This window comes from Sebastes fasciatus, chromosome 3 (genome assembly GCF_043250625.1).
Source record: "Sebastes fasciatus isolate fSebFas1 chromosome 3, fSebFas1.pri, whole genome shotgun sequence".
NCBI lineage: Eukaryota > Metazoa > Chordata > Actinopteri > Perciformes > Sebastidae > Sebastes > Sebastes fasciatus.
This window is the reverse complement of record NC_133797.1, coordinates 34,068,524-34,096,296: the sequence shown is the minus strand read 5'-3', so window position 1 is coordinate 34,096,296 and position 27,773 is coordinate 34,068,524. Positions and strand designations below refer to the sequence as shown.

Here is a 27,773-nt window from a genome sequence, read left to right as displayed (position 1 = left end):
TGTATTTGTTTTAAATACTTTTTAATATTACCTTGTGTTTATTTTATATATTTTTTTTATGCCTTTTTATGCAAAGCACTTGCCTTGTTGTTGGAAGGTGTTCTGTAAATAAACTTGCCTATCTTTGCCTTACTAAAATTGATATACAGTATAAAACTAAGTGTTGGAATTGCCTCATATTGTGCACAGTGCATAAAGAAAAATAAACATTATATTTAAATGACTATAAAAATCTGTGATGTGTTTTCAAAACAGGAAACTGACCATCAAATTAACCCAAAAATGATTATACTAAACCAACTGTCTATTCAATGGAATATCATCTTTCATCTCTCCACGACTGTGACGAGAGCATTATGCAGTTTCATGACCCATACTTTGTAGGTGGACTACAGTCTAATAATTGGTTACAGAACAAACAATTCATACAAAGGGATGTCAGAGCTTGAATTAGCAGAATATATGACACATCTTCTAGTTTAACAAAAGGTTTATGTATTTATGAGATGATCCTGTCAAATAAAGAGGAACCACAGAGATAATTAATCAATCAGAGCAGATGGATTTTACTCTTTAACTACTGGACTATTTGATCTTTTGCAAGATTATCTAAATATAACCGGTAATTTGAAAAGGTTTTCTGATATTTGTCTCCATATATGTCTTTGTTTCTTCATGATTTCCACGCTCTGCTTGCCGTTTACTCACTTTCACATAATCACCTCCTGAATTGTCTGTGTACACTGATTTACATACTCTGTCATCATTGGTTGCCTGGATGTTACACTTCAACAGGCTGCCTTCTGCTGATTGGCTGCAAGCTGCAGGAGGGCATGGAAGCTCTCTCACCAAAACAGGCATAAATAGGCAGCTGTGGGATCAGAAATACAGAGGAGCATCTGATAAGCAACGTTGAGGAGCTTTATAGACTGTCAGCTTAACAAACCAGGCAGGTGAAACAAAGCAAGAAAAGAAGCTCAAGAAGAAGACTCACAAGAAACTGCTGAAGGGGAGATTTTCAAGGAACACTATATAGAAAGGTAGAAGTCAGGTGACAGGTGTTGGTTTGCAGTGTCAGTTTTGCAGCAGCTGTAACCACTGAGAGGAAGTGAGTAAACAGAGAAAGTTTTGCCAAAAAGAAAACCTTCCCAAAAAGCATCATGTCTCTGGAGGTGAAGGAGAAGACGCATGTGCGTCTAGTCTTTCTGGGGGCAGCAGGAGTGGGCAAGACAGCCCTGATCCGACGCTTCCTCCAAGACACATTTGAGCCCAAACACCGGCGCACAGTGGAGGAGATGCACAGCAAGGAGTATGACATCGGCGGGGTCAAGATCACAGTAGAGATCCTGGACACCAGTGGCAGCTACTCCTTCCCGGCCATGCGCAAGCTCTCCATCCAAAACAGCGACGCCTTCGCACTGGTGTACGCCTTGGACGACCCCGAGTCACTGGAGGCTGTCAAGACTCTCCGAGATGAGATTCTGGAGATCAAGGAGGACAAGTACACGCCGATCGTGGTGGTGGGGAACAAGTTGGACCGGGAGCAGGAGCGTCAGGTGTCCAACAAGGACGTGCTGTCGACCGTGGAGATGGACTGGAACAACAGCTACCTGGAGGCTTCGGCAAAGGAGAACTCCAACGTGGTGGAGGTGTTCAAGGAGCTCCTGCAGCAGGCAAACCTCCCCAGCCGCCTCAGCCCCGCGCTGCGGAGACGCAGGGAGACCTTTCCAAATGACGCCAACTTCCGGCCGCCCATGAACAAGACCAACAGCTGTATTCTGTCGTAATAACAGACAGGAGAAGTGTTGCTCTGTTTCATAAAGGGACAAAAAGTGAGAGCACTCAAAGGAGAAAAGCTTGGACTTCAGTCTAAAGTGACTGAGATGAGTGATTCTGGACCAGCAAAGACACTTCAAGGTTCACAACTGAGAGGAAAAGAAACTGAAGAGGTGTTAAGACTTCACTTGACAGACTCCCAGTGGAAAGAAGGAAGATGCATTAATCACTCAGTTGTTTACTCGATGTATGTTGTTGCTGCTTATTTGGTGACATGCTGCTGGTGTTTAGATCAATGTATACCTTTTGGATTTTAAATGAAAATGTTCTCTTATAAAGATTTGGACCGTTGCTAACAGACTGTTTACTAATGGAAAGTGTGTATATGTTGTTGTTGTACGTGCCAAAGTTGTATATGTCACATTTTAAATTGTTTTAATTTAATAATTCAGTGTATGTAGCACATCATAATGTTTACATTTTTTGTATTCAATTCCAATTTGCCATTAAGCATGATATTACTCGTTTAAAAAAAATGCAAATGTAAACTGTTGCACTTGTCTTTTTTTAAATGATCTTTCAAAATTATGTTTTACGGTTGTTTTTTCTATAATTATTTTTTTTTTATTATGGCATATTCTCACAAATGTTATTATTTTGCTGTTTATTTCACAAATGTAAGTGGAATGTGGATTTAAAAGTGTAATAAAAGATATAAGCACAAAAAAAGTGAATTTTGTTGTGTGTGACATTGTTGATGGATGTACAGATTATATAGTAATTGCTGAGAGGCAAGTTCACTTTTACGTAAATAATGATGTAAAGGAGGTAAGTTATTAAAATAAATAATAAAACAATCATTAATTACATGAACATTTAAATATTCTCTTAAAGGAAATTGTGTCAGCGCACCAATGATATGAAATAAATGACCGAACATAGATGAAAAAGCATCAAGGTCATGGAAGGTCACGTGCCATTTTGACTGTTATCTGATCAAATTTACATACGTTTTGAAGCTGGAACAGTTTTGATTAATATCCTCGTCCACCCAAAACTGAAATTTTACAATATATATGAGAGCTGCGTTTTTCACGAGGTTAGGAGATTGTTCTGAAGAGGACAGCACTGAAATCGTTCACTAGAGGTATAAAACTTGTTCAAGCAAACAGATTTTTCCAGGCAACAGATATGCTGATGTCCTTTCATGTAGAAAGAGGAAGAACAGAAAGATAAAACTGTGATTGTGAAATTCAGAACAATAAAGATTAGAAGTATCTGCCTGTTACAGAACTATGTGAATACTGATTATTTCGGGGTGGGGTTCCAGCACATTCACTTTCTGCTTTTACAACTACTGCTCCATTTTATCCATTAGAGTCTTAAAATGTGACAAAGTAAGCCAACAGGTGCCAGGAATATAATTCCCTGTGTAGTTTTTGTTTGCATTCGTTTTATTGAAATAAGTGACTCAAGCTAGAAAATGAATGTGTAAAGTGGACTGAAATCAAGAGTTTGAGCTCTACATTTCTCACCTGTCCTCATCCTACAGTATTATAAGATCTCTGTCGCCATCTGTTGATGAAACACATGAATTACATTCACTGAAACTAGTCATAGCTCAGTGCAGGTCAGGTTTGAAATGCTTTGGTTTTTAACTTTAACATTCAAATATCCAGACACAGACTTCACTGCATCCTCATTAGTTTAATCAGAGCTCTGATAACCAAGGCTGCAACTAATGATTATTTTCATTGTTGATTAATCTGTCAATTATTATTTGGTCTATAGAATGTAAGAACATTTTGAAAAATGTTGATCAGTGTTTCCCAAAGCCCAAAATGACATCCTTAAATGTCTTGTTTTGTCCACAACTCAAAGATATTCAGTTTACAGTCATAGAGGAGTAAAGAAACCAGAAAATATTCACATCTCAGAAGCTAGAATCAGAGAATTTACACTTTTTTCCTTAAAAAAAATTACTCAAACCAATTAATCAATTATCAAAATAGTTGGCGATTAATATAATAGTTGACAACTAATTGATTAATTGTTGCAGCTGTACTAACAACCAAAGAAATGCGTGCTTATGTTCTTGTCCATCATCGGTTTTGGCGTGATTGGATTGACTGACAGCATGTGCAACAAACTGATGAAGTCTATTGTCTATCAGAGATGGCTTTACTGGACCATAAAAAACACTTTAGCTTATAGTTAACAACTGAAACAGCCTGGATAACACCACTAACACTTATCACATCACTTTAACTTCCGATAAAAGCATGTGTGACAACTAACAGGCTGCAGGCCTGAGGGGACAACAGTCAAAGTGAAGCAAAGCAAACCCCCATCACAAAATTTGAATACTTAATAGTTCAGCAGCGCTCCTGTTTAACCGGTTGACAAAAACGGATCATGGTGCAGTTCCTGAAATAGCTGTGCACGGTTCCCCTAAATGCAACCTGCCGTGCAGAGACAGTTGAAGTGCTCAGGTCCAAGCACACACCCCCACACCACACCCCCACACCCCATTCCATCAGATTAAACTCAAACTAAGTTTCCTGTTTTTTTTTTATTTGAGGAAGTGGCCGGGTAGACGTTTGTGGGCAGTTCCTCTTTCAGGCCACATTTAAACATTCTTCCGCACTCTGCTCTCGTTCATTTGCGAAGGGAAGGAGGCCTAGAAGCTTCGCAGTCACGCAGGTGTGTGGATTTGTCATCTCGTAACGCAGAGTTTCTACTTTAATTTACGTCTGAGGTGGATATTTGAAGATTTCTGGACATTATTTGTGCACTTCTACCTTTACTTTAACATTACTTTTATTAGCATTCCTTGGTCAGATTTTAGCCGCAGCGAGGGAAGCCATTCATACAGTTATGACTCAGATTCTCAGATGTCTTCGACCCTGGACTTGGTCAAAGCTCCTCAGCAGATTAAAGCGACTCTGAGGCGTTTAGAACAAGTTCAGGGTCCCGGGCAGAACACAGCAAGATTATTAAATAGAGTGTGTGTGATGAAATGTCAGCTGTCTCTTGTGTTGCCTGCATATAAACTAAGTGGTAAAAGCTTTTTTTTTTCTGCCGCTGTAGAAGAGTAAATGTGTCACATGTCTATTTTTACCCTGACTTAGCATTTATGGGTCATATGTCATATGTGTGAAACAGACTTGTATATTAGTCATGTGTTCAGACCATGAATAAAAAGGAATATATTTACAATTGAATTATACTGTAGTCAGAAGTTATATTTGGAAATTGTCATCAGACCAAAATGTCATTTAAAGGTTAGTTAACGGTGATTATAACCTGTATACGCAGAGTGTATTATGATCATAATTGGTCACCCTTTTGTGCATCAAACTTGAATTTTTATCTACCATCTAATTATTTTAGGAGACAAAAAGGTTAATTTAACTTTTGTGTTGTATAAAAATCAAGGCCAAATCCTGGAAACGTGCCCACATTACACCGTACTGTATTTCCTGAAAAGTGCTCTAGTATAATATATATATTTCAACCATAAATTGACAAACCCCCTTCATGCAATGTAGCGCTCTTTGGCTTTATGATGAGCATTTCTAATCATCCAACTGTGTCTGAACACTGCAGTTTGACATTTCATGCTTTTCCATGCTTCATAAAACCTCAGCTGTGACTGAAACTGCTACTGAAAGTTTAGATTCAGGTGTGAAGCCACTGAACTGCACATTTTCTGGCAGTTCCAGAAATGTCTTCACACTTCCAATGCAAAATGCAAACCATATGTATTGTGTAATAATGCCACCTGTGGTACTGTGTTAGTCATCCCGTTATTCATGTCTCCATTTAAATCTGTATGGTTAAAAAAATAAAAATAATAAAAGACAGAACCTTACTCACCCAAGAAGAATTTTTTTATTTGCCAAATTCTGCAGCGTACAGAGCGGCTGCACATGATACAGTATGTTGTGCTATTTTTTTGTTTTTAGATGGTAGGAAGCATATATTAGTGAAGTGAAAGTTTGTTTTGTTTGTACAGTCCCACCATGTAACACATCAGAGGAATAAAGCAGACTTTGAGCTGCTTCATATGTCACAAGCAGTGATTATAGCCAAATTCAGCAAAACAAACAACAGGTTATATCAGAAACTTGATTCGTGGTCATCGGTGTGTGTGTGTGTATGTTCAGGAATGTAAATGTAAGTGTGTGTTGTTGCCTCAGTCGTCCACAGCGATGTTGCGGAACAGATAAGCCATGGACTCTCCGTTGTGGATGCGCCGGATGGCCTCGGCCAGGATCATACTGACATCCACAGTTTTGATTTTTGGACATTGAAGCTTCTGCACCTCATGAGGAACAGTGTTGGTCACCACCACCTGGAGGCGCAATACAACAGCCTTAGTGCATTTGGTTCAGCCTTTTTCAATGAGTTCTAAGGTAGCACTACAACTTTTTGTCAAGCTAGAATTGACCAGATAAACTTCTTAGGAACTTTATAAATCTAACTCTAAACATGAGTATTTGATTAGTTGGGTGGTACGTATCCTGGGAATAATGGTTGCATGACAAATGCCACATGGAAATGATATCATCACATAACTCTGCATATAAACAAACCCCCAACTATGTTAGAGTAATTATTCATTTAATGTCAGAACCTCACTCGCATGATATCCGATTCCCCAATAATTAAAGCCATTCTTCACACTCACACATCTTGCCAATACGGTTAATGAGAGGCTGAATTCAGGGAAAAAAAGCCCCAAAAACCAACACTGACAAAAGTCACAAGTAAACAGGAGGATACCGCACTGTTTGGGCCAGATTTAAACGCTCTATAGCACATGGGCTAAAGTGCATTTAAGGCACGTCCAACTCCACTTTTTGCTGGTTAAATGGCGGATAATTTGAGAGTAAGGTGCAAGAGGCAAAGGGGTTGTATTTAGTCTTTTGGACATAACATGAATTTAACCACTCAGAGTGTCATTTCCCATTCCCTTTAAAAGCCAGATGTTCCTGCACCTGGCGCATTGCTATTTAAATAGCGGATTTGGCAAATTGGAGAAGGTCTTCTGCAGAGAAAATGTTTTTGAAAGGCTAAACGCCAACAGATATGGATTGAAGCAGAATATTTCATTAGATAAAAACACATTGTGCATTTTGAAAATGATTACATCTATCTTTTTTTTAATAAATTTTGACTTTTGGACTTTACAAGGCTCTGGAGTTAATTGGAAATGTTTCGATCATTATGAATGAAGTTTCGAAGCTTCTAACTATTCAGTACAGCCCGCGAATTGTCTTACAGTGATTTCATATTCTGTTTACTGATTAGGAGGGACACTACAACATTAACTCTGTTTGGCTGTCCATTGATGGAGAGTGCATTATGCAAGGGCTTGCACCATTCTTTTTTTCAGAAAGATAAATCAACATAAGCAAACTTGTGAAAGGTATTTACAGGAGTCATTCATTTTTTGTGAGGAAGGCAAAATGCTGATCTACAGGATGTATATGTACTGGAGTGATGATAGGACTGGATTACATTGAAGCTTCTGCTTGTATCTCTCTTTAGTTGTTATAGGTCAGTGTTGTCCTAATTTTGACATATTTGACATACATCTCCCATGCACCTTTGAATGCTAAATTCAGTTACAAGATTCACGTGATTTTACCTCGTCGATAGCAGACTCCTCTATTAGTCTTGGTGCGTCTGCAGACAGCAGGCCGTGTGTAGCCATGATGTAGATCTTATAGGCTCCTCTCTCCTTCAGGATTTCTGCTGCTGCAACAAAGTCCTCCACGTCATCGATGATGTCGTCCTGAGAGAGTGGCCAAAGGGTGAGACATCAACGTCAACATTTAAGTTCTACTTTTTGGTTTAACATGTCACGTTAATCATACTGAGAATCTGACATTTCTGAGAATGTTTTTTGGGAAGTGGCATGACAAAAATGAATCTGAAACATAACTTCTTTTAATTTTTTTTGTGGTACTCTCCCGCTTATGAGAAACATCTAACAAATGCCACATGGAAAATAATCTGTCACACATGCATATAAAAAAAACTCCCACTGAGTTAACCATTCTAACGGTATGAAATACAACATTTTTCAAAACAGATGTTATGTGAGATCCTATGATTCAATATGAGGAATAAACTCCTAAACAGTTTTAAGTAAATCACAGAAAAGTTTGAGGTCTTACAACGATGATGGCGATTCTGCCTCCTACGTCTCCAACAACGGTGATGGGTGGCTTCTCCTTCGCCATCATCACTGAAAGACACAGATGAGATGAACGGACGTTCGTTACTTTCTGGAAAAGAAGTGAGGGTCTGTCCTGTAACCCCGATCAGGAACGGATTCTTGAGGTAAAGTTAATGGAGATTTGGTGAGAAAGGATTTGGTTAAAAACCTGCAAACATCATGCAAAACAGCTCTACCCCAGCAACCTTCCAGCTACCACAGCACCAGTCCAATAACTGCAGACAATTGCAGACCAATGTTATCTGCGGGAGATATTTGAGGTAAATCCAAACCAAGACTTTGGATGGGTTTACATGGTGCAATTACATGTGGCTGCTTTTGGTATAGCAGTAGATGGACAAATGGTTGTAGAGCAGAGCCTCGTTTTAGGGACCACAGACCAGGATTGATCATATTTGTAATATAATCAAATTATTATATATATATACACACACTACTTATCTTGGAGCTTAAATTGTAGTCTCTCAACCAGCATATTAAAATATCTGAAATAGTTGAAGGGATTTTAAGTAATGATCGATCCAGGTCTAGAGCCACCACATCTGACTCGTAGGGTCCCCCCACACTGAGGCCCTGACCATGCCAAAAACCTTCTTCCAAACAACAGCAAAGCACGTTCAGAGGGCAGTTCCCAAAAAGACCCTCCAGCAAGGCATCTGTGCAAAAAACTAAAACTCTTTAAATGGTTACAGATTTCTGGGTTGAAAAGGAAGCCAAGAAACTAGAATCAAGCCGTTTCTGAGCCCAAAACGCAAAGCGCATCAAGCAGAAAAATGCAAAAATGGAAAACATGAGCAGAATTAAAAAAACAAAATATCATGAACATCAGACATGGGTATCATCACTTGGCATGATTATATTCATGTCAAGCAATTAATGAACTACAATCTCCAGTTCACAATCAAATAGTGTACTAAATTATATGTAATTTCATAACTTAAATCTAGTGGGTGGGTTAATTAGCATGAGTCGTTACACATAATGCTATTTAATTACATACTGTTTCTTAATAATGTCTCTTCTGGGTCTTCAGGCTCTCTTTTCATATTTCAAATATTTAGCAGCCTGAGGATTATACATCTGTGGTGACTAAGATAACATAAGTCATATCGTCCATGTCACAGTTTCACTCCTGTAATACTTCTTAATTTCAGGAGAACCAAATGCATTTCAAATGAGAGGATATGAGTTTGAGGGCTTCCAACAATTATCACCGCTACTTAGGGAGAAAACAATTTCCATCTTATGATCCAAGTGTGTTTGAATGTATCCGGACAGTGCAGCGAAGTAGTTTCCCTTTCCAAAATGAAAGCATAAACGGACAGACACTGTGGGTCATCAAAACAGCAACTGGTTGGCTTTAGGAGCCACGTCTGCTCTGCCCACATTATCGTATGTAGGCTGGACAAACCTGAGACAGACGTGCTCCAAGTGTTACATTTCCTCCCTGTTCAGACCTGGTATTAACATGCGTCCTGAGTGATCGGATCATAAGTGGACAGCTCTAAGTACAGGTGTGAACGCACTCAAGATGCATTGAGGACGCATTGAGATCCTCTGCGCTCTTCATGTGAATAGACAGGCAGACACGAGTGCTCGTCTGCCTCGCGGCATGGAAACAGCTTCTGTGCTCTGCTGTATCCTGTCGGTACATCTGTATTTTATCAGAATATATCTTATCTATAGGCTATATAATCTACAGACTATCAGGCTAGGCACGCGTAGTGCATTGTTATCATACTGTCAGTGATGTGACAGTGTTTTTGTTCCGGTGCTCTGTATCTATCCCAGGCTCTCTGGAACCTGGCAAAGGCAGCGGTGCCGGCGGCGTGGAGGTCCCTGAGGACCACTGGTACTGCAACCTTATATTTTGATGTTAATAAAATGTACCCGAATTCACGACTATGTAGGATATTACTACTGACATTCATGTAATACTACGTCACAGTGTCTGCTGTATTAGCCATGTGTTTACTACGTGTTTATTTGCATGTAGAGCGGGGAAGTGAGATCGGATCACAAGTGGCCACTCGAGACGCATGTGGAGATGCATTCTAATGCCAGGTGTGAACAGACGTATTTAAAGCTGTCCGCTTGTGATGCAATCACTCAGGATGCATGTTAATGCCAGGTCTGAACAGTGCCAGAGATACAATTAACACACATTATAGGATCATTGTCACTTTGATTATTGAACGCTCAGATGTGAAATGAAGTGGAAGCCCTCAGTAACTCATTCAGTCATTTCCATGCAAGGAGGCATCAAAAGGAAGCAGAAACAGATTCAAGCATTATGATCATACTTGGGAGCTCTATCCCAGGGAACGGAGTATGGTGTCTGCTGCCTGCGTTGGAGGGAAAAAAAGATAGGATGTTAGAGAAAATGTTAATGCACGGACAACGTGTACAACGGACCAAACATTAGAGCACATCAGTGATATCCAAAAACTCTTCCACCGTTTTTCAGGAGGAGGAGGTTGTAAATCTCAGAGTAGCTGTGTTAAGTGGTAGTAAGCCTTTTCTGTACCATGAATTGACCTTTCATGTAATCAATGCATGTGTGAAGGCAGAGAGAGAGAGAGAGAGAGAGAGAGAGAGCCAATGACTGTGATTCAGCTCCTGCTGGGAGAAAGAAAGAGAAAGTTGACATAAAAGACATTTCCAAGTCGAGGGGGGAGAAGGAGGAGGAGGCGAATTCAGCTGAAAAAGACGGCAGACGGGACGAGATGAGATGAGGGGGGAAATAAATTCGGCGGAGGAAGAAAAAGGGAGCAATGTCAGTCACTGCCTGCAGTATTTCACAGCTGGCTACCACAACGCCTGGGGCAGGGCTGACCTGAAACGTGCTGAGAAAAGTATGCGTGTGTTACTGCAGGGTCAGCGGGGGCATTACTCTGATCTGAAGCTGGCAATTTTAGGCAGCTTTAAGAGAAGACTGTGAGCGGAGGTCAGCCCTGCTACTGGTCTGTACTCAGAGGTATTTGGACATAAAAAGATCCAAAGACATCTGTGATGTTCAACAATTTAGGGAACTAAACTTTGGCTTATGGTTTCTGTGGCTACAGACACATGAGCAGCAGATGGCAAGATACATTGGCATTTATTCTTCTCACACACACACACAGCTCGAAACTCAAGAGCTCTAATTTCCCTGTTGGAAATTTAGCTCTCCATGTCACCCAACAAGAGAGCTGAACTGGCCAGCAGTTACAGCTTCTCTTTATTTGGCCAAGACAGGTTTATATGTGCTAAGAAGCCTCTTGACATTACTCAGGTTGTTTCAAAGGAAAGTTTCCTATCTGCAGTGGAAACACTCCCTTTTAAATCAATTAATTAAATCCCTGCTGATAATACAGTTGCATCCCAGTTAATAAATGTCTTTATGCCGAGCTTAACATTTACTTAAACGATGATGTCCTCTTTTAACTCTTTTTGTATTCGTAAGTCGCCATGATACAGCAAACAATGTAGAATGAGTAATAGGCTTTCACCTTGAATGCATTACCGGTGTTCTAAATAAACAAAACATTACTCAGGGAGAAACTGTTTGTGATTGACCAGAAAACAATTCCGTCTTGGCACTCATCATTGGACCGTTGGTGAAAATAAATAATGAGCGAATGGAGGTTCTTCCTGTGTGGTTACTGCCACTGTTGTTTCACAGAGGAGCTCTCTTGGCTGAGCGTGCACAACTGCACATTAACTTCAAAGACACGAGGAAACAAACAGCCAAGGCACATTCTTGGTGTTTTAGTGAGGCAGCGGACCAAGAAGTGCGGGCTTGGGAGGATTATGTACAAGTGTACTAAGAGTCAACATTAACATGAAAATCAACTGTTGTTTACATACAACCAATAATACGGAATCAGTCATAACCCCGATTTGTTTTTCAGTAATGCCGTAACAAATATCTGTAAATGTCTGTCAAATGAGCAGGCACGTAGCGGTGTTGTGGGTCTTACATGGCAGCTCCAGGCCGGTGTGTCCTGTGGTGGTGCGGGTCGGGACGGGAAAGAAGGGGGGAGATTGTCGTCCGTCGACCATGTCCAGCTCTGAATGATGGGCCTCTCCGTGCATCACTGCCAGCCCGAGTCGCAGCCTCTCGGCGTAGGACTGAGCTCTGAGACAGACGGACACACAAGAGTCAAATAAACTGACAAGCATAACACATAAACAAATATGCAGGCAAAAAAGAGCGGAAAGAAGTTTGCAAAGAAGCTTGAACATTCCTGTAAAGACAAAGTGCTCATAAGAAAAGACAAAAGCGTAATTGTAACGTGACACTTAAGAAAGAAAGTTTCCACTGTGACAGTAAGAGAAGAGATGCACTCGTGCGAAACAGAGAACACTTCCTTGTTACCTCTTGGCAGCTGAAGGAGACTTTGCAACAATTATGGCATTCCTGTAGTCTGGGATCTGATTAAAGAGAAACAGAAAAAGAATAAAACATAATACACAAAAACTCATTCTCTGATGTACAGCAGAACACCATCATTGTTGGGACACTGTGTCCAGTGTCTCGCAGCCTCACCTCCTCCTGGATGTACTGGATGAGGAAGGGGGAAGCTCTCAGGTTGTCAACAGGGAAGCTGAAGAAGCCCTGGATTTCTTTCTGGTGGAGGTCCATGGTGATGATGTGAGTTAACCCTGCAACACCAAACACATACGCACATGAATTTGTATGGCTTCAGAACAAATTTCACAATAACGCATTAATGCCACTTAAGATTTTAAGGTTGTAGGGTTGCAGCGGGCTCAGGTTTAAAGCTAGAGTGAAGATACTGTCATACTAACTTGTCGTGAAGGAGGCTAAATAACGCTCCAAACTTGCGCTAAATTTTGGCGAGGAATACTTTAATCTGTGCTTTCATTCAGTGGGTATACATTTTTAAAAAATCAATAATGACAAAAGGGAAATGACAACACACAGTCCATACCAGCTTTAGCTAACATGGATGCAAGCAGCTTGCAGACAATGGATCCTCTCTTTCTCATCTTGCACTGCTTGCTGTAAGGAAAGTAGGGAATGACACCGATGATGTTCTTGGCGCAGGACGTCTTCAGGGCGTAGGCCATAACCAGCAGCTCCATGATGGCCGTGTTGACATCTCTGAGAGAAACACATTAAATTCAAGTGATTACATTAGATATATCACAAACCGCAAAAGCACTGTCTGAGCCTGTGGTACAAAACAGGTACAGGCTGATCAGCTGATCAGCTGATAGGGATTGATGAGTCAGCAGCTTGATGTTTGTTAACAAGGTCATCATCCCATAAGCCACTGGAAATAAAGTAAACACTGTCTGGCGAAGACTAACCTGTTTTTAGTTCCATTGTTATCACATGCCCTGGTATTAGACTTCACCTTAACCGACCTTTCATCTGAACTCTAAGCCAAAAATAATCTTGAGAGTTACTGGCTGCTGTAATATAATTGATCAAGTTGCAGCAAAACAACACATCATTATCTGCATAGCGAAACATGACCTAAATATAAAGTTATTTCTTGCTTACAGGGCATTTTTAAATCCCCATTGGCCAGAAAACAAAACTCTGGTGAGTACTGTGGTGAGGTTTTGATAGACTACTTTGTTATTTTGATGACTAGGAGAGTTTCACTACATTAGAAAAGTTGATGAGCTGTTGGTGTAACAGGACACTGTATGTAGCCATTTTGGCCTTGGCAGCTTGTTGAAACCAGAGATCACACAGTGTGATGTCCCTTCCTGTGACCTCTGGATATCTATCAGATAACTGATTAACAAGGACAAACAGAGGGCTCAGCTGGTACAAGTGAAATGGTCAAAGTTAGTGTTGCTTTTCCTGTTTCACTTCTTGCTGCAAAGGTAAACTTCACTTGGACTTGAACCTCCCAGGTAAATGGATGGTACAGGACTCTTGAATGACAAACTTACCAGGCTCACAGCACACAAAGTAGATCTGTTTCAGTTAATTGCACGGTAATGACAGATGCCGTATACAGAGAAACGTTTTGCAAACACTATTTTGTCACAAACTCTCAGTTATGTGAATACAAATGCCAACTCACGCTTTACGTACATTATTCACTCTCATTTTACCAACTCCCAAGAAAAATATCTGGGTCTTTAACTTGCTAAATGTTCAGTTTTCTTCGCCGTTAAGTTGTTAACTTTGTCAGTCTGTTATTTCATGCCAGACAGGTGAATAGTGGGTTTATCAGAGCTGATGAGAGTGAACCAAACATTAAATTGATGGGCTGTAAAAGAGGCTGAAAAGCTCAGTAGCGTTCAGAGTTGGGTGACAATTCTCTGAGGGTTCATTACATTACACATAGTGATATGATTCTTTGTTAATATAGAACAATAAGGCATCAGGAGCATCCTTCTATCTCACCTGGGAATGGTCTGAATGATAAAGACGTCTTGTCCACGGACAGACTCTTTCACGTCCACTCGAGTCTCTGAAAACAAACAACAATTCGTTCACATCATTGTGGGTTCAAGTGCAGTCAAGTCAGGTGAGACGACACTAAACCTGCAGCTCATTAATATAAGACGCTCCTTATGGAAATGAGGGACCTGAGGACATTTATCAGCCTTACCTCTATTTGGCTCTTGATAAACCACCGACTTGCCCAACTCCACACCCAAGCGTCTGGAAAAAAACAAACAGGCCACAGAGTGTTAAAATCACACACACACACACACACCTACCTTTCTGTGATCCATTAAATTGAAGTGTGTAAATGTTCTAGTGTGCACTAGACTGTTGTTGTTTTTATTAGTGTGACCAGCAGCGTATTGGACCAACTGAACCACAAAAGGGATTTTGATAATCAATCATTTCTGTGAGTCATTTGTAGCGATGAAACGATTAGTCAATTGATAGAAAATAATCTGCAACTATTCTGGTAATTGATTATTCATAATTTTTTCCAGCAAAAGCACAAAACATTCTTTGGCTCCAGCTTCTCAAATATGAAAAATCTGCTGCTTTTCTCTGTTTTTTATCATTGTTAATTGGGGTTTGGACTGTTGGTTGTAGAAAACAAGACAATTGAAGACATCAACTTGGGCTCTGAAGACTTTTTTTGGCCATTTAATAGCACGAACAATAAATTAATAGATTTTTTAAATAATCTGCAGATTTATCAATAATAAAAGAATAATTGTTAGATAACTTTGCAAACTGTGCAAGCTATGACATGCAAACTCTACATGCCACACCTTATCAAATGCAACCCACTGACTATAAAAAGCAGTGAACTTGTGGCCGTGCGGGTAATTTATTTCGTAGGAGTGATTTGAGGGAAATGTGGCAGCATTAAAAGGAATCCTATAAATTTAAGGTTTTGTTAAGTTCATTAAAGTGTAAATGTGATAAATCTGTAACCAGCTTCAAAGCTGAAAAACGTCAAAACATCCACAGAAAGGCACTTGGCACAAACAAAGACCGAGTTGATGTTGATGTTCAAGTGCAGAACAATCCTGTTGCATCAAGTCAAACTCTGAACAAGCCCAGGCATCATGATCACAGATGTGCCTTAGGCAGAAAATTAAGTTAATTTATCCAAACAGTCGCATAACAGTGCCAAGTGACTACAAAAGACTGAACTTGATGGAACTTTGAACCACATCACAGACGAGCGAGGGTTTGGCTTGGTGACAGCAGGAGGCTTTACCAGTAGGGATCCTGCTAGGCAAGACGGGCCTCTGTAGCCTCGCCCTGTTTACATCACTCAACCTTGATCCAATATTTGATATATCATCTATAATGACTACGGTACAATTAAGCAGACAAAAAGCGCAATCAAAGAATATGGGACGTGCCCTTGAAGTATTATCTTATAATCTATTAGTCATCGTCAGCAAGGAATCTGGGGGTATTTACACAAAGCCCAGTCACCACATGTACCTCACAGTAAATATCCAGTACAGTATTCATTAACATTTCCTTTGTGCTCGTGTTATTATTTAACCTTTGCTCCACAAGTAAACTCTCCTCGGCTCCAGAATAGCAACATAATCTCACTAATAATGTTTGCGATGTTGCCAAACAGTGAAAACTGAGCTCTTTTTTCGCTGTGTGAGCAATGCAACTTCTACTTGGCTGTCTGACAAGGCTGCAGAGTGGGGAAAACCATGACTGCTCCCCGATTTAAGTAGGTCAACAACAAGAGTAGATTTTGGTGTTTTTTTTACGGAGATCTGGCTCGGTCTTCTCATTAGGAATACAAACAGATACTTCCTATTGGCCATTTTCACAGCAGCCATTTTTGACATGTCATAAACACAGTTGTAATTGATGAAATTAATTAAGTTATTTTTAGTGTGTCACAGCCATTCCAGTGAACCAGCATGCACAATACCAGGGCCATGATTCATGTTATTAATTACACCTGTGTTTACCCTGTAGTGACACGACAAAATAGCTGCTGGGGAAAGGGCGTATTGTTTTTTTATTTTCATATCATTCACATGCATCTTACCTGGTTTCACTACTTTATTTACTAAACCAACAACCATTTAAATGCTCCTATGAATAGTTGCCATTTAAAAAACTTTCTGGCATCCAGGGTACAGTACATCCGTGCCCTGCTTCCCTTGACAGAGTGGTATCTGCACAGTAAGCTCCGTTCATCACAATGATTGTCACTGACAGGTCTTTTGAATTTCCCACGCCAACACCCAGAAGACAAAACACCACATTAGTCACAATCTAAAACAACACATTTTCATCTTCACTACACAATCTGGGATGATACTTTTAAGGGAAATAATGATTAAAGGAACACTTTTTCCCTGGGATGATACTTTTAAGGGAAATAATGATTAAAGGAACACTTTTTCCCCCCCACTTAATCAAAGGAGCCTAACAATGCTAGAAGAAGGCTGACGGATTTTTTAACTGAATTTTCAATATTTTTGCAAATATTTTTGTGCAAACTAGGGATGCACCGATACAGATACTGGATCAGATATCGGGACGATACTGACTCAAATAGCTGAATGGTATATTGGTGACAATGGGGCCGATCAATTCAATTCAATTCAATTCTATGTTTATATAATGTTTATACTGATGTTGTCTTACACATAAAAGAATGATCCCAGTCACTTCCACACAGTGAGGCATACAGCTTATTAATTTAACACTGGTATTGGATCGGTACTCGGTATCAGCCGATACCTGAAGCCCAGGTATCGCTATCGGTATCGGGACTGAAAAAGTTGGATCGGTGCATCCCTAATGCAGACTCTCAATGTGTTAAAGTTGGATCACATTCATGCCAAGAAATGTGTAATTCTGATTATTTTCAGGTTGGAAAAGCAACTGAAATAACAGTTAGGTCACTTTTAAAGGTGTTTCAATAGAAATAAGTGCCACCTATCCAAAAAACAGTGTGCAAGACTATATGGCCAATATACAATATTTAACTAACAAAGCAATTTATCAGGCTAATCCAAGAAAATTGTGCACTGAAATTGCTCAAAGTATTGATGCTACACCTTGTTTGTTAGCCTTAGGGTAAAAGTTGTTGTTGTTGCAAGTGACAAGCCCAAGGTGAATGTAAGATAGGACAAAGAAATGTAAATAACCCTGTTTTGCAATATGATAACACAAGGAATGAGGAATGAGTTGTCTTGCAATGCTGAAGTGTGAAGGTGAAGTTTCTTCTTCTCTTACTGCTGCTAGTTCACACCTGATACCTGTCCTATGGTTTCCACACTATATATATATATACAGTGTGCATGTGTGTGTGTGTGCATGTGTGCGTGTGTGTGTGTGTGTGTTTGTACAGCAGCCTAATTAAACAGCATTAAATTCAAAACGATAATACACACCCACTGGCCTCAGGTGGTCACCTGCAGCTATGACTCCCAGGTGTACTGTCATGGGGACATGGCAGGTAACACAGACAGGCCAAATCCTCAACATTTACAGACATGATAGTGACATGAAATCATCATGATTGAGTGTGGTGTTGGTGTTTAAAAGTTTAAAAAAGCTCCACTTACTCTGTGATCCTCTTGGCCAGCTCTGTGCAGGCGGTGGTGGAGTTGGCAGAGAAAACACGGTAACCACTCTTTGAAACATTCATTTTCTTGTAACCGTAGGACAGTTTTGGAGCATAAGAGTGAGATTGAGAGACCAGTGACCTGTGACCCCCAAAACGCCTAATAGGCATGTTGCTTTGAACACAACGTGGTATTTTGGGTTGTTTTTTTACACCCAAAACCAAAACCGTGCGTAATTACGCAACAAACTACGGCTGGTTTACACTCCCTCCATGGAGACGCATGTTTAAAATACTTCTATATATAAACTAAAACAACAAAGCGCACATGCTCCACGCGTGTCAACAACTCTCCTCTCCTCGACCAGCACCACACAACAAAAAGAAAACCATTAAATGAACAGCAGATGGAAAGCTGAGCTGTTTCCTGCGTCTTTATCGTCTCCAGAACACACACCTCGGTTTGTTTTACCCTTTAAGACGAACTGATGTGAAGTAAAAACTTGTCTTGGGTGCAGCTAATAAGTTCTAAACTCCTCTGCTAGCTTTCTGCTGTAAACTTTGCAGCAATGCGGTCGCAGCAGGAGAAAAAACGCCACGAGCACACGTTCATTGGGTGGATGGAATGAGGGAGGGGTTTTTAAAGAGAGCCAATCAGTGGCCGGAGCGAAACAACAGAGGGCGGGGCTTATATGTGTTTTTTGACCAATCAGTGCTGCGGGTTTATTATGACCTACATTTAAAGAGCAACGACCAAAAAAAAAAAAAAAGTGTGGTGGGTGGTGGCCAAATAGTTTTGTCCTAAATTTACCCCAAACAGGAAGAGAGCTGTTGTTAGTTAGAGCAGTAATCATTGGGTGTAGGGACTACAGTGGAGAAAGAAGTAGGTTATTCATATTATTAATTTCAGTAAAAGTAGTTATAACACAGTGTTTAACAGCAACAGTCAGGGCCGGCTCCAGCACCTTTGGTGACCTGGGCAAAATTCAGATTTGGACCCCCCAGATCCCTCACCCTGTAAACCACAACACACCTCAGACATCACAATGGTTTTAAAGACACAATTATGATTCTTATTTTCACAAATAACTGTATTTATTATAATATAAATAAGCAATTGGTCCCTGATATTGTTTAGTTAGTTTCACTACAACAAGAGTTACAGGGGTGAAAAGTTTATTTATTTATTTATTCATTCATTCATTTGTACCTCAATGTAGAAAATGAGGATGGGCACCCACCGGCATTTCTTTTTTTAATATATATAAAACATTTTATTAGAGGGCGACCAGCGCCCCCCAGAAGGTGGCGCCTATATGGCCTATATGGCCTTAAGTCAGCATGAGTGTTCATTATGCACAATTGCCCCCTTCGGATTATAATACATAATTGTATATGCAGCAGTAGCTGTCATATTATCGGTACATTGTTAATGAAAAATGACTGTGTGCATAATGTTTAGTTTTTTTTTAGCTCCTTTATGTGCTTTTAGGTAGTTTAAACAAGCATCCCATCACCCTTACAAAAAATAAGTTAATTCAAGTGTGCTTTTAGTATACTTCTTTTAAACTTAAAATGAGAGTATACTTTCAGTTTACTTTGTATGTACTTATCAGGGATTTACTTAACAACATTATACTTAAGTATCCTTAGTTTATACTGACAAATATACAGAAAAGTCTGAGTGTACTTGGCAAATATACAGAAAAGTTCAAGTACACTTGGCTTATACTGAAAGGTATAAGTATATTTGGCTAAGTACTATAAGTTCACTCAAGAAAACGTACAAGTATACTTGCAGTAAAAAATATTAAACTAGTAGTTTATTTAGAGTATACTTTAAAGTGTACTTTTATAAACTAAAGAGTGGGCTACAAGTATATTAACTAGTAGTATAGTTCATATTATAGTTGTTGTACTTTAAGTTTACTTCGTAAAATAAACTTGAAGCATACTTGTTTTTTGTAATGGCATCTGATCATATGTTTTGTATGTGCAATCTGAATCTACAAAGTACAGCTTACAGATGAATGTATTGAAGGAATAAGTACAATATTTCCCTCTGAAGTAGTGGGAGAGAAGTGCATGAAATTGAAATACTCAAGTAGAGTGCAAGTGGTTAAATTGTGATTAAGTGTGAGATAAATGGTCTCGTTTCTAAACCACATAGTGCTGGAATGTCAACTGGAGTCATGTGCCATCACACTTTGTAGTACATTGAAGAATGTAGATTGTGATGATTATGAATCCACACAAACAGCTTGCTATGCTTTCATGCTTTCAATTCAATGTAGGCTGTTATGAGGACTAAAAGGAAAAATAGCATTTTTTTATGAACAATATACAGAACAGTCATGAATTCCATGTTTATTTGACAGTTATATACCTGGGTATAACAAATTAAACTGAGGACATACATTTGACTATATATCTTGTAGCAAAAGGACAGTAGCACACCTAACATGTGACATTGACATTAGTTAAAAAAGGTGTTTCTAATATCTATAGAACATAGACACATTTAATGGCTTGTATTGTTTGCAGTACAAAAGCACTTACCAGTCAATGCACAGTGGATTCACAGTCAACTAACTAAAATATACTTCTATTTTAATCAAAATGTCTTCAAATTGAAAAAAGAAGTGGCTGAATACAGCATGTGTAAAATCATTAATATGGTTACAGGCCTTTTAAAAAGCTCGAGCTGCACCATAACTTCAATGTGAACTGCTTGAATATACAGCTTTTCTTAGTTGTTCATCGATTTCTTTCATCCTGCCACCACAAAAGGAACGGTGTACCTTACAGCATGAACATAAAAACACGGCGATCCTGTCTGTCAGTTTTGGCTCGGGGGATCACCACACCTAAGACACAGCACCACACCCTTGTCTGCATACCGTTTGTTAGGTGACATTCCAGCATTGGCAGCACTATTAAATCCTCATGCAGACTTTGCTATGAGGAATAAATGCAGGGAGTGTCTATTGGGATATATCGGTCAGCTCGGTGCAGCTGGTTTAGGCAAAGATTGCAGCTTTTCAACACTGTCTGCAGGTCTGTTTTTGCTACTTTGTGCACCAGACAAACATTCAGTATATGCCAGCATAAACCCAGACACTCCCAACCTTACCGCCCTCCTTTCTGTTTGGTTATTTTACAATGACCTGCATGTAACAACCTACAACCATTGATCCTTTTACTTCATGTTTCCTTAGTTTCCTTCCTCTTTTAAACGGTCAACTATGTTTTTTTTTCCCCCCCTGTATTTCATGCTTTGACTTCTTTTAAGCGATGGCATTAAAATGCAGGTGATAGAGTTTTTCAGCCTTTCAGCACCTTTTCTTTCAGCAGGTCCAAGATGACCTGCCTCTCTTGGCTCTCCAGCTCAAATCTCCGTTCCCTCTCTTTTCTCTCAGCTCCCACACGTTCCCTCTCCAGACTGATTTTACCTGAGAATGAAAAAAGGGAAATTAAATCTGTAATTTAATGCCCCCTGAGGATGATGACAGCATAACAGTTTAAACAAAACTTTGATCCTTTTCAACTGACATTTATAACTGCACAAGTCTCTTAATATTCATAAATTAATTCACTGATATTCATTCTTAAAGAGGACCTATTATGCTCTTGTGCTTTTTCCCTTTCCTTTAGTGGGTTATATCGTTTTTTGTGCATGTAAAAAGGTCTGCAAAGTTACAAAGCCCAAAGTCCACAGCAAAGGGAGTTATTCTCCACCACAGAAACACTGCTCCTGAACTGCCTGAAGCGCCTTGCTTGAAGTCCCGCATTTTCTTCCGTAAAGTGGTGATGTCACCAAGTAACATATTTGCATAATGCCTGCCCAGAGGGTAGTTTGACACACCCTAAAACAAAGCTAGTTAAGATGCAGTTAATTAGTTAGTTAAGCTCACAAAAACCAAAAGTCCTCCCATTCATTTTGAATGAGGATAGTATATTTGGGTTGTAACAGGGGTGACGAAAAAAACGCAGCGGCCTGCGGTGGAAAGTAGAAACAGAATAAACTTTTGGAGAAACACAACCCGACGCCACGTTGCGGAGGCCAATCACGTAACCGGCGATCGGGAGCTGTACAACCCAGCCATGACGGAACAAAACACGTTAATCGTCGCAGTCAATGGGCCATTAAAATGACTCTCCCACACCGCAATGCCTGAATGCAGTCTTAGAACTGAGCTGGAGCGCAGTCCAAAGAGTTTGGTTCGGTTGACCAATCCCAACATAGTGGGCCAGCTGACCAATCAGAGCAGACTGGGCTTTTCAGGAGGGGAGAGGAGCGTTTCAGACAGAGGGTAAAAAGAGGCGCTGCAGCCCAGCCGGTATGAGAAATATAACTTTAGAGCATGTAAACATGTTTTAGTAGAAACCCAAAATAGTATGCACCTGAAAATGAGCATAAAAGCTCCTCTTTAAAGCAATGCTTCCTATTTTCTTTCCTTCTTCTTTCTTTAAATGAAATATAAATTCAGAATGATTATCAAACTAACTTTAATTGAAACTTTATGAACATTTTGAGAACAATTTTGAAAATAAATCTGTGATTTTTAGAGCCAGTTTACTAATGGTTACATCCTTAGAATGAATACAGTGCATCAGTAGACAGGACATTTATTGCCCAATGTCATAATAACTTAATCTTAAACAGCTGTGACAAAAAATGCTAGATCACAAGCATCCTGTCAGTATTTTTTGTCTTTTTTAATTTCTAAAACTAATGAAAATCCATTTTGGAAGATAGAAATAACCCGGAAATGTATTACACAAGTTTGAATTTAAAATCACACTTTTTAAATGAAAATCCTACTTCTTTGAATCTCCAGCTCCTCCCGGCGCAGGGCAAGCTCCTCCTCTCGTAGCCGTTGCTCCGCCTCTGAGCGTTTCTCCAGGAAGCTGAGGATCTCGGAGTAGGTCTGGCAGCAGCACTGGCAGGGCCTCTTGGCTGTAGGTGCCGCTGAATGTTCTGCTATTTCCTCGCGCTCTTCTTCTGGTTCTGTTGTGACAGTAATTATGTCACAATGTTTAATTTCTGAAGGCAGAAGTCAGCTACAGAGCAACATCCACAGAGCTGGCAGGGAGTAATTGCTGAAAGACACTTGGGAAGGGCAAATACTTGCTTACACACCAAAGTCTCTTTATTTTGAGTAGGAAACACTCGCTCCCCTGTAGAGGAATATCTTATCTTATTTTATCTTAGATCCCCCTAAATGTTACACACTGGTCCTTTAATGTTAACAGCCTGCTGCCACCGCAACCCAAACCCAGTGGTGCAAAATGAATGAAAATCTTTTCAAATCTCCTATTTCCCCACAGTATATACTAGATACTGCATTATCTATGCTGGATTATCAGTATCTTATAATGCCAGGAGTTTGAAAAAAAAGTGATGGAGTATTTGTGACACCAGTGTGGCTCACTTCGCTAATTCTTGGCAGCATCTTTCACCACGTGCACATGACTTACTGAGTCATATTCCATGATTAAACAAAATGTGATTTGCCTCTGAGCCAGATAAAATTATGGAATGACCCTTGGAGTCAGAAATGAATGAATTTTCTTTCAACTATCAACTATCAAGTCTGGTCATGTCTGCTCTGAACAAAGGCTCTGAATCTGTTTTTACCTGCCGTGGGCGTCTGTGTGATGGTGATGATGGGTTTGTCCTGTTCTGGTAGACTTAGTTCTTCCATGGCTCGCTTTCTCAGTTCATCATCCTAAGAAAGATTAAGACAAAATTAAATATCACTTCCACGACAATAAGAACAAAGAAAATGAGAATAATGAGTGACAGCAGCAACTGTTACCAGCAGTGGCAGTAGAAGTTGTCAAAATAATAGCAGTACTAGAGTAGTTGTAGCAGCAGCAATAGGGCTACTATATAAGTAGGGCTGCACGATATTGAAAAAATATCCAATTGCGATTATTTTGACTGATATTGCAATTGCAATATGTTTTGCAAAATCAGAAGGAATGATCATTTTTACATCATTATTCTCATTTTCATTGAATAATTAATAATTTCCATTATATTTTTAAATATACAAATGATTATGGTCTTATTTCTGTGACTTTTTTTTCTTTCTGCTATGTTTTGTTTATTGGGTAGGATTTTTGATATACACTCTAGATATTAAACATATTTTTCTTCAAATCATAGGATGAGAAAGATCTATGCTCCTCACCGTGGAGGAAAAAACTGTAATTCAAAACAAATGTCCTCATTTCTACACCACCTAAATTTAAAAAGGATTAGAGCCACTGGACTATACAATAATCTGTGGTTTTAACATTCACATATTTTCAGTTGTGATGAATCATAAACTTTAATTTAATCTTTGACCAAGAACAATGTCTGTAACTCAGATGTACTGCTGTTGACAAAATAAAGACGTTGCAGCATGAAGCTGTGTGATGGAGGCTCAAAATAGCTCAAAATACCCTCTGTAAAGATACATTTCTTGGTGGTGTCACTTATGTTTACCTGCTCTTCTATCTGCTAACACAACACCTACCTGGTACTTTGTGCTTTCCCCGCTGGCCAGGAGCCCCTTCTCAGCCTCCAGCTCCAACACCTCATGGAGCAGATCTTCTTTTTGGGCGTACAACCTCTCTGTTCCAAATCTGAGCACACCAAAAACACACACACATTAAACATTTCGGTAAGGCCGAGCACATCTCCAACACATCCAGTTATTTACTGAGGAAACATCTCCTAGTGACTGAACCAACCTGCGCAGACTGGGAAAGTCTTGTTTCTTGTAGTAGTCCAGCAGCAGCATGGTCCTCTCCCTACACCTCCTGGCATCCACCTCAAAGTTTTCATCTTGGAGGGATGCCGTGATGATCTCCCCCACACGGGCCCAGATCCGTCCTGGTGAAGAGTAATGATTTGTGAATATAGGCCGTTAACCTTGTAGCTCATAAAAACACAGGTGTCTGTGTTCATATGTCTCTTATTCAAAGCACATCATGTTTTTCCTTTGATTAGACACGATGGCCTGTTATGTGATGGATTTCTTCTTGTATGATGTTGAATGTCTGACAAAACAGCAGCTCAAATAACAATATTACTATTACTAATAATAATAATAATAAATTTTATTTGATGGCGCCTTTCAGGACACCCAAGGAAGATCTTACAAAGATAAAATAAATACTCAAACAGCAGACATAACAAGAGACATTTAGGCAGAGACGTATGCACGGGAATAAAACACAGAATGATGGACACTATAGTGAATAGGCCAGTTTTGAGGTGGGATTTGAATGTTGTGATAGTGTCAGACTAGAAGAAGAAGAAACCCCCTTACTGTTTGAGTAATAAATTAAAAAATTTAAAATAAAAGTTGCTATTAATGTTTTAGATAGATATTGAATTATCCCTGGATTAAATGTCGTTGTAGCTCCACAAGAAATATTTTTGACGTGTCCACATTTGGAGCTGCAGCTCTCTGCGTTTAAACAGTATTTACAGTGTTTCCAGGCGGATTAGCCCTTTAAAAACAGGACTAACCTGGCTCTTTGGAGGCAAAGGGGTTCTGGCCGACGACCTCCCGCAGAAGGATGATGTCATGCCGCGCTGAGAAACGCACCTGGCGCTTTCGTGGGGCTGTGGAGGGGCCGGCGAGGGAATAACCTGAAGTTGAGAATAGAATAGAATAGATACAACTTAGACAAATTAGAATAACGAATAGGGAACCCATCGTTCACACTGAGGAGGGTCTGGTTCAGAAATTCTCTGACCTCTGATCTCAAATAAATTATATCCAATAATCACATTATTATTATTATTATTATTATTATTATTATTATTATTATTATTATTATTAAGGCTTTATTTGTCATTTGTCAATTCCAGCAAAGCAGTCATTGGCAATGAAAATCTTTGGTCTCAGTTTCCTTCAACAATGCTCATAAAATATGTATATACTGTATATAAAATGGGAAATAACAGAAGTAAATGTAAAAGCAGAATGATAATCTATGGCATAAAATACTGCAGTTAAAATAAATATGAACATAAGTAAATATAAAAAAGTAATGTAAATTTGTAATTGAGTTGATGACAGTATTTCAGATGGGAAAACTGAATGTAAACAGGATGAAGAAATACTAAAAATATACATATTATATAAATTGTATTATATATTATTATAGAGATACCAAATCCAACTTGGGTGTATGTTAGTGCTGAACCCACTGTTACCTAGGAAACCCATTGTTATCACTGGACCATAACTATTATACTTCCTGGCAATAAGACTGCAAGTGGGATTCATTTAGTAAAAAAAAAAATCACAGTGCATTATTTTACATCATGCAAGATGCAGAAGTGCATTACCTCCTCTCAGCAGCCTACTTGTAGGCCTACACTGTGCAATGAAAGTAAAGTTTCTAATGTAATGTAATCTAATCTCTGTAATTATGGGGAGTAAATAAGGCCCTGTGTTAGTGGTGACAGTAGTTTGTCAGTTTCATAACTGCTGTTTGACAGATACCAGCAGCTCTGTCTCTGTCACTGCTGTGCTCCTCCTGTGTACAAGTGCAAGCAGCCGGTTGAGCCTGCAACTACAAGAATGAACACAAAGAAACGAGACACATACAGCCCGTAAAGAAGCTCTGATAGCCCCACAGAGGAGCTACAGCACGTTCAACCGCGTCAGAGGAGGAGGAGGAGCATTTTACGCACGAACCGAGAGAGAGATTAGGAGATGTTAATATCTAAAGTGTGTTTTGAGAGGCGCGTTAGACGTGGAGGTGGTAATGTATCTCACCGTTGTTGATCGGTACCTCCACCACCACCCGTTCCATGTTTCTGTTTGGTGCATCCGGGAACCGCCTGACGCGCACTGCACACGTCCAGTCACCAGTACACGTTGCCTACTGACGTGTAGCTCAACTTGGCACAGAATCGCAATCTGGCAAAACGGAGGAACCGCTCTTCACTTTGAGATGCACTCACTCTGCATGGCCACAAGATGGAGCCAGAGAGCTGCTGGTTAATGACCCTGAAGAGGATGAGAGGATGGATGGATGGAGTACCACTGTGTGGAGATGACTCTACTATATGTACTGCTGCTTACTGAGTACTGGGAGCATATTTTACAGCATAGATGCTCCATAGACTGTCTGTAGCAGGGGTCAGCAACCTGCAGCTCCGGAGCCACATGCGGCTCTTTAGTCCCTCTCCAGGGGCTCCATGTGGATTATTAGAAATGGAAATGAATAACTGTTTTTTGTTTACATTTTCATTTTTATTTATCATTGTTGTAGGTCTATGGTACGACGGTACGATGGAGTATTAGGGCCATATTTAGGAGAAAAAATAAATCTGAGATTTACAGAATAAAGTCATAATATTACAAAAATAAAGTCATAAGTTTACGAGAAAAAAGGTCGTAATATTATGAGAATAAAGTCGTAATATTATAAAGTAGTAATTTTACATGTTATTTTCTTTTTTCTCGTAATATTATGACTTTATTCTGTAAATCTCAGATTGTTTTGGCCCTAATACTCCATCATACATTTTCACTGTGGCCCTCACTGCATTAGACTTATATACTATATACTTAGACTATAAACTGTGTTACTTTCATCACAATGCTCAAATGTTTTGCGGCTCCAGACAGATTTTCTTTTGTTTGATTTTGCCTAAAATGGCTCTTTTGATAGTAGAGGTTGCTGCAGACCCCTGGTCTATAGGATGTGGACAAATGGGCATTAGT

The 27,773-nt window shown here is 39.6% G+C and overlaps 2 protein-coding genes and 1 pseudogene across 3 annotated transcripts; 1 reads left to right on the top strand and 2 right to left on the bottom strand.

Annotated features, from left to right (window-relative positions):
- The first annotated feature begins 1,003 nt into the window (after positions 1–1,003).
- On the top strand, positions 1,004–1,931 carry LOC141764856 (GTP-binding protein Rhes pseudogene; annotated as a pseudogene).
- Positions 1,932–5,651: 3,720 nt separating this feature from the next.
- On the bottom strand, positions 5,652–18,612 carry LOC141764855 (phosphoribosyl pyrophosphate synthase-associated protein 1-like). 2 transcript variants are annotated; one of them, XM_074630506.1, is made up of 11 exons: positions 18,029–18,611; positions 14,611–14,663; positions 14,403–14,469; positions 12,964–13,136; positions 12,558–12,673; positions 12,387–12,442; positions 11,989–12,146; positions 10,330–10,371; positions 7,965–8,035; positions 7,433–7,579; positions 5,652–6,133 (listed from the first exon to the last, which is right to left on the bottom strand). In XM_074630506.1, the coding sequence occupies exons 1-11, from the start codon at positions 18,196–18,198 to the stop codon at positions 5,975–5,977; spliced, it is 1,212 nt and encodes a 403-aa protein (XP_074486607.1). In that variant the 5' UTR covers positions 18,199–18,611; the 3' UTR covers positions 5,652–5,974. The 2 variants fall into 2 exon arrangements, with proteins under 2 accessions (XP_074486607.1, XP_074486608.1); XM_074630507.1 differs by lacking the exon at positions 10,330–10,371 and having other exon boundaries at positions 18,029–18,612.
- Positions 18,613–20,381: 1,769 nt separating this feature from the next.
- LOC141764854 (uncharacterized) lies at positions 20,382–26,968 on the bottom strand. Its single transcript, XM_074630505.1, has 7 exons — positions 26,820–26,968; positions 25,559–25,681; positions 24,775–24,916; positions 24,558–24,666; positions 23,669–23,759; positions 22,853–23,038; positions 20,382–21,479 (listed from the first exon to the last, which is right to left on the bottom strand). The coding sequence occupies exons 1-7, from the start codon at positions 26,854–26,856 to the stop codon at positions 21,352–21,354; spliced, it is 816 nt and encodes a 271-aa protein (XP_074486606.1). The 5' UTR covers positions 26,857–26,968; the 3' UTR covers positions 20,382–21,351.
- Between the last annotated feature and the right edge of the window lie 805 nt (positions 26,969–27,773).

Bases quoted from the DNA above. Each gene is read 5' to 3' on its own strand.
- LOC141764855 (XM_074630506.1), bottom strand. From the start codon at position 18,198: ATGCCTATTAGGCGTTTTGGGGGTCACAGGTCACTGGTCTCTCAATCT. The intron at 10,372-11,988 runs GTAAGACCCACA...CCTCCAACGCAG, and splicing joins CACCGGCCTGGAGCTGCCAT to GCAGCAGACACCATACTCCG. The intron at 7,580-7,964 runs GTAAGACCTCAA...CCACTCTCTCAG, and splicing joins GCAGAATCGCCATCATCGTT to GACGACATCATCGATGACGT.
- LOC141764854 (XM_074630505.1), bottom strand. From the start codon at position 26,856: ATGGAACGGGTGGTGGTGGAGGTACCGATCAACAACG. The intron at 24,667-24,774 runs GTTGGTTCAGTC...TGGTGTGCTCAG, and splicing joins GACTTTCCCAGTCTGCGCAG to ATTTGGAACAGAGAGGTTGT. The intron at 23,039-23,668 runs GTAAAAACAGAT...CTGTCACAACAG, and splicing joins CACACAGACGCCCACGGCAG to AACCAGAAGAAGAGCGCGAG.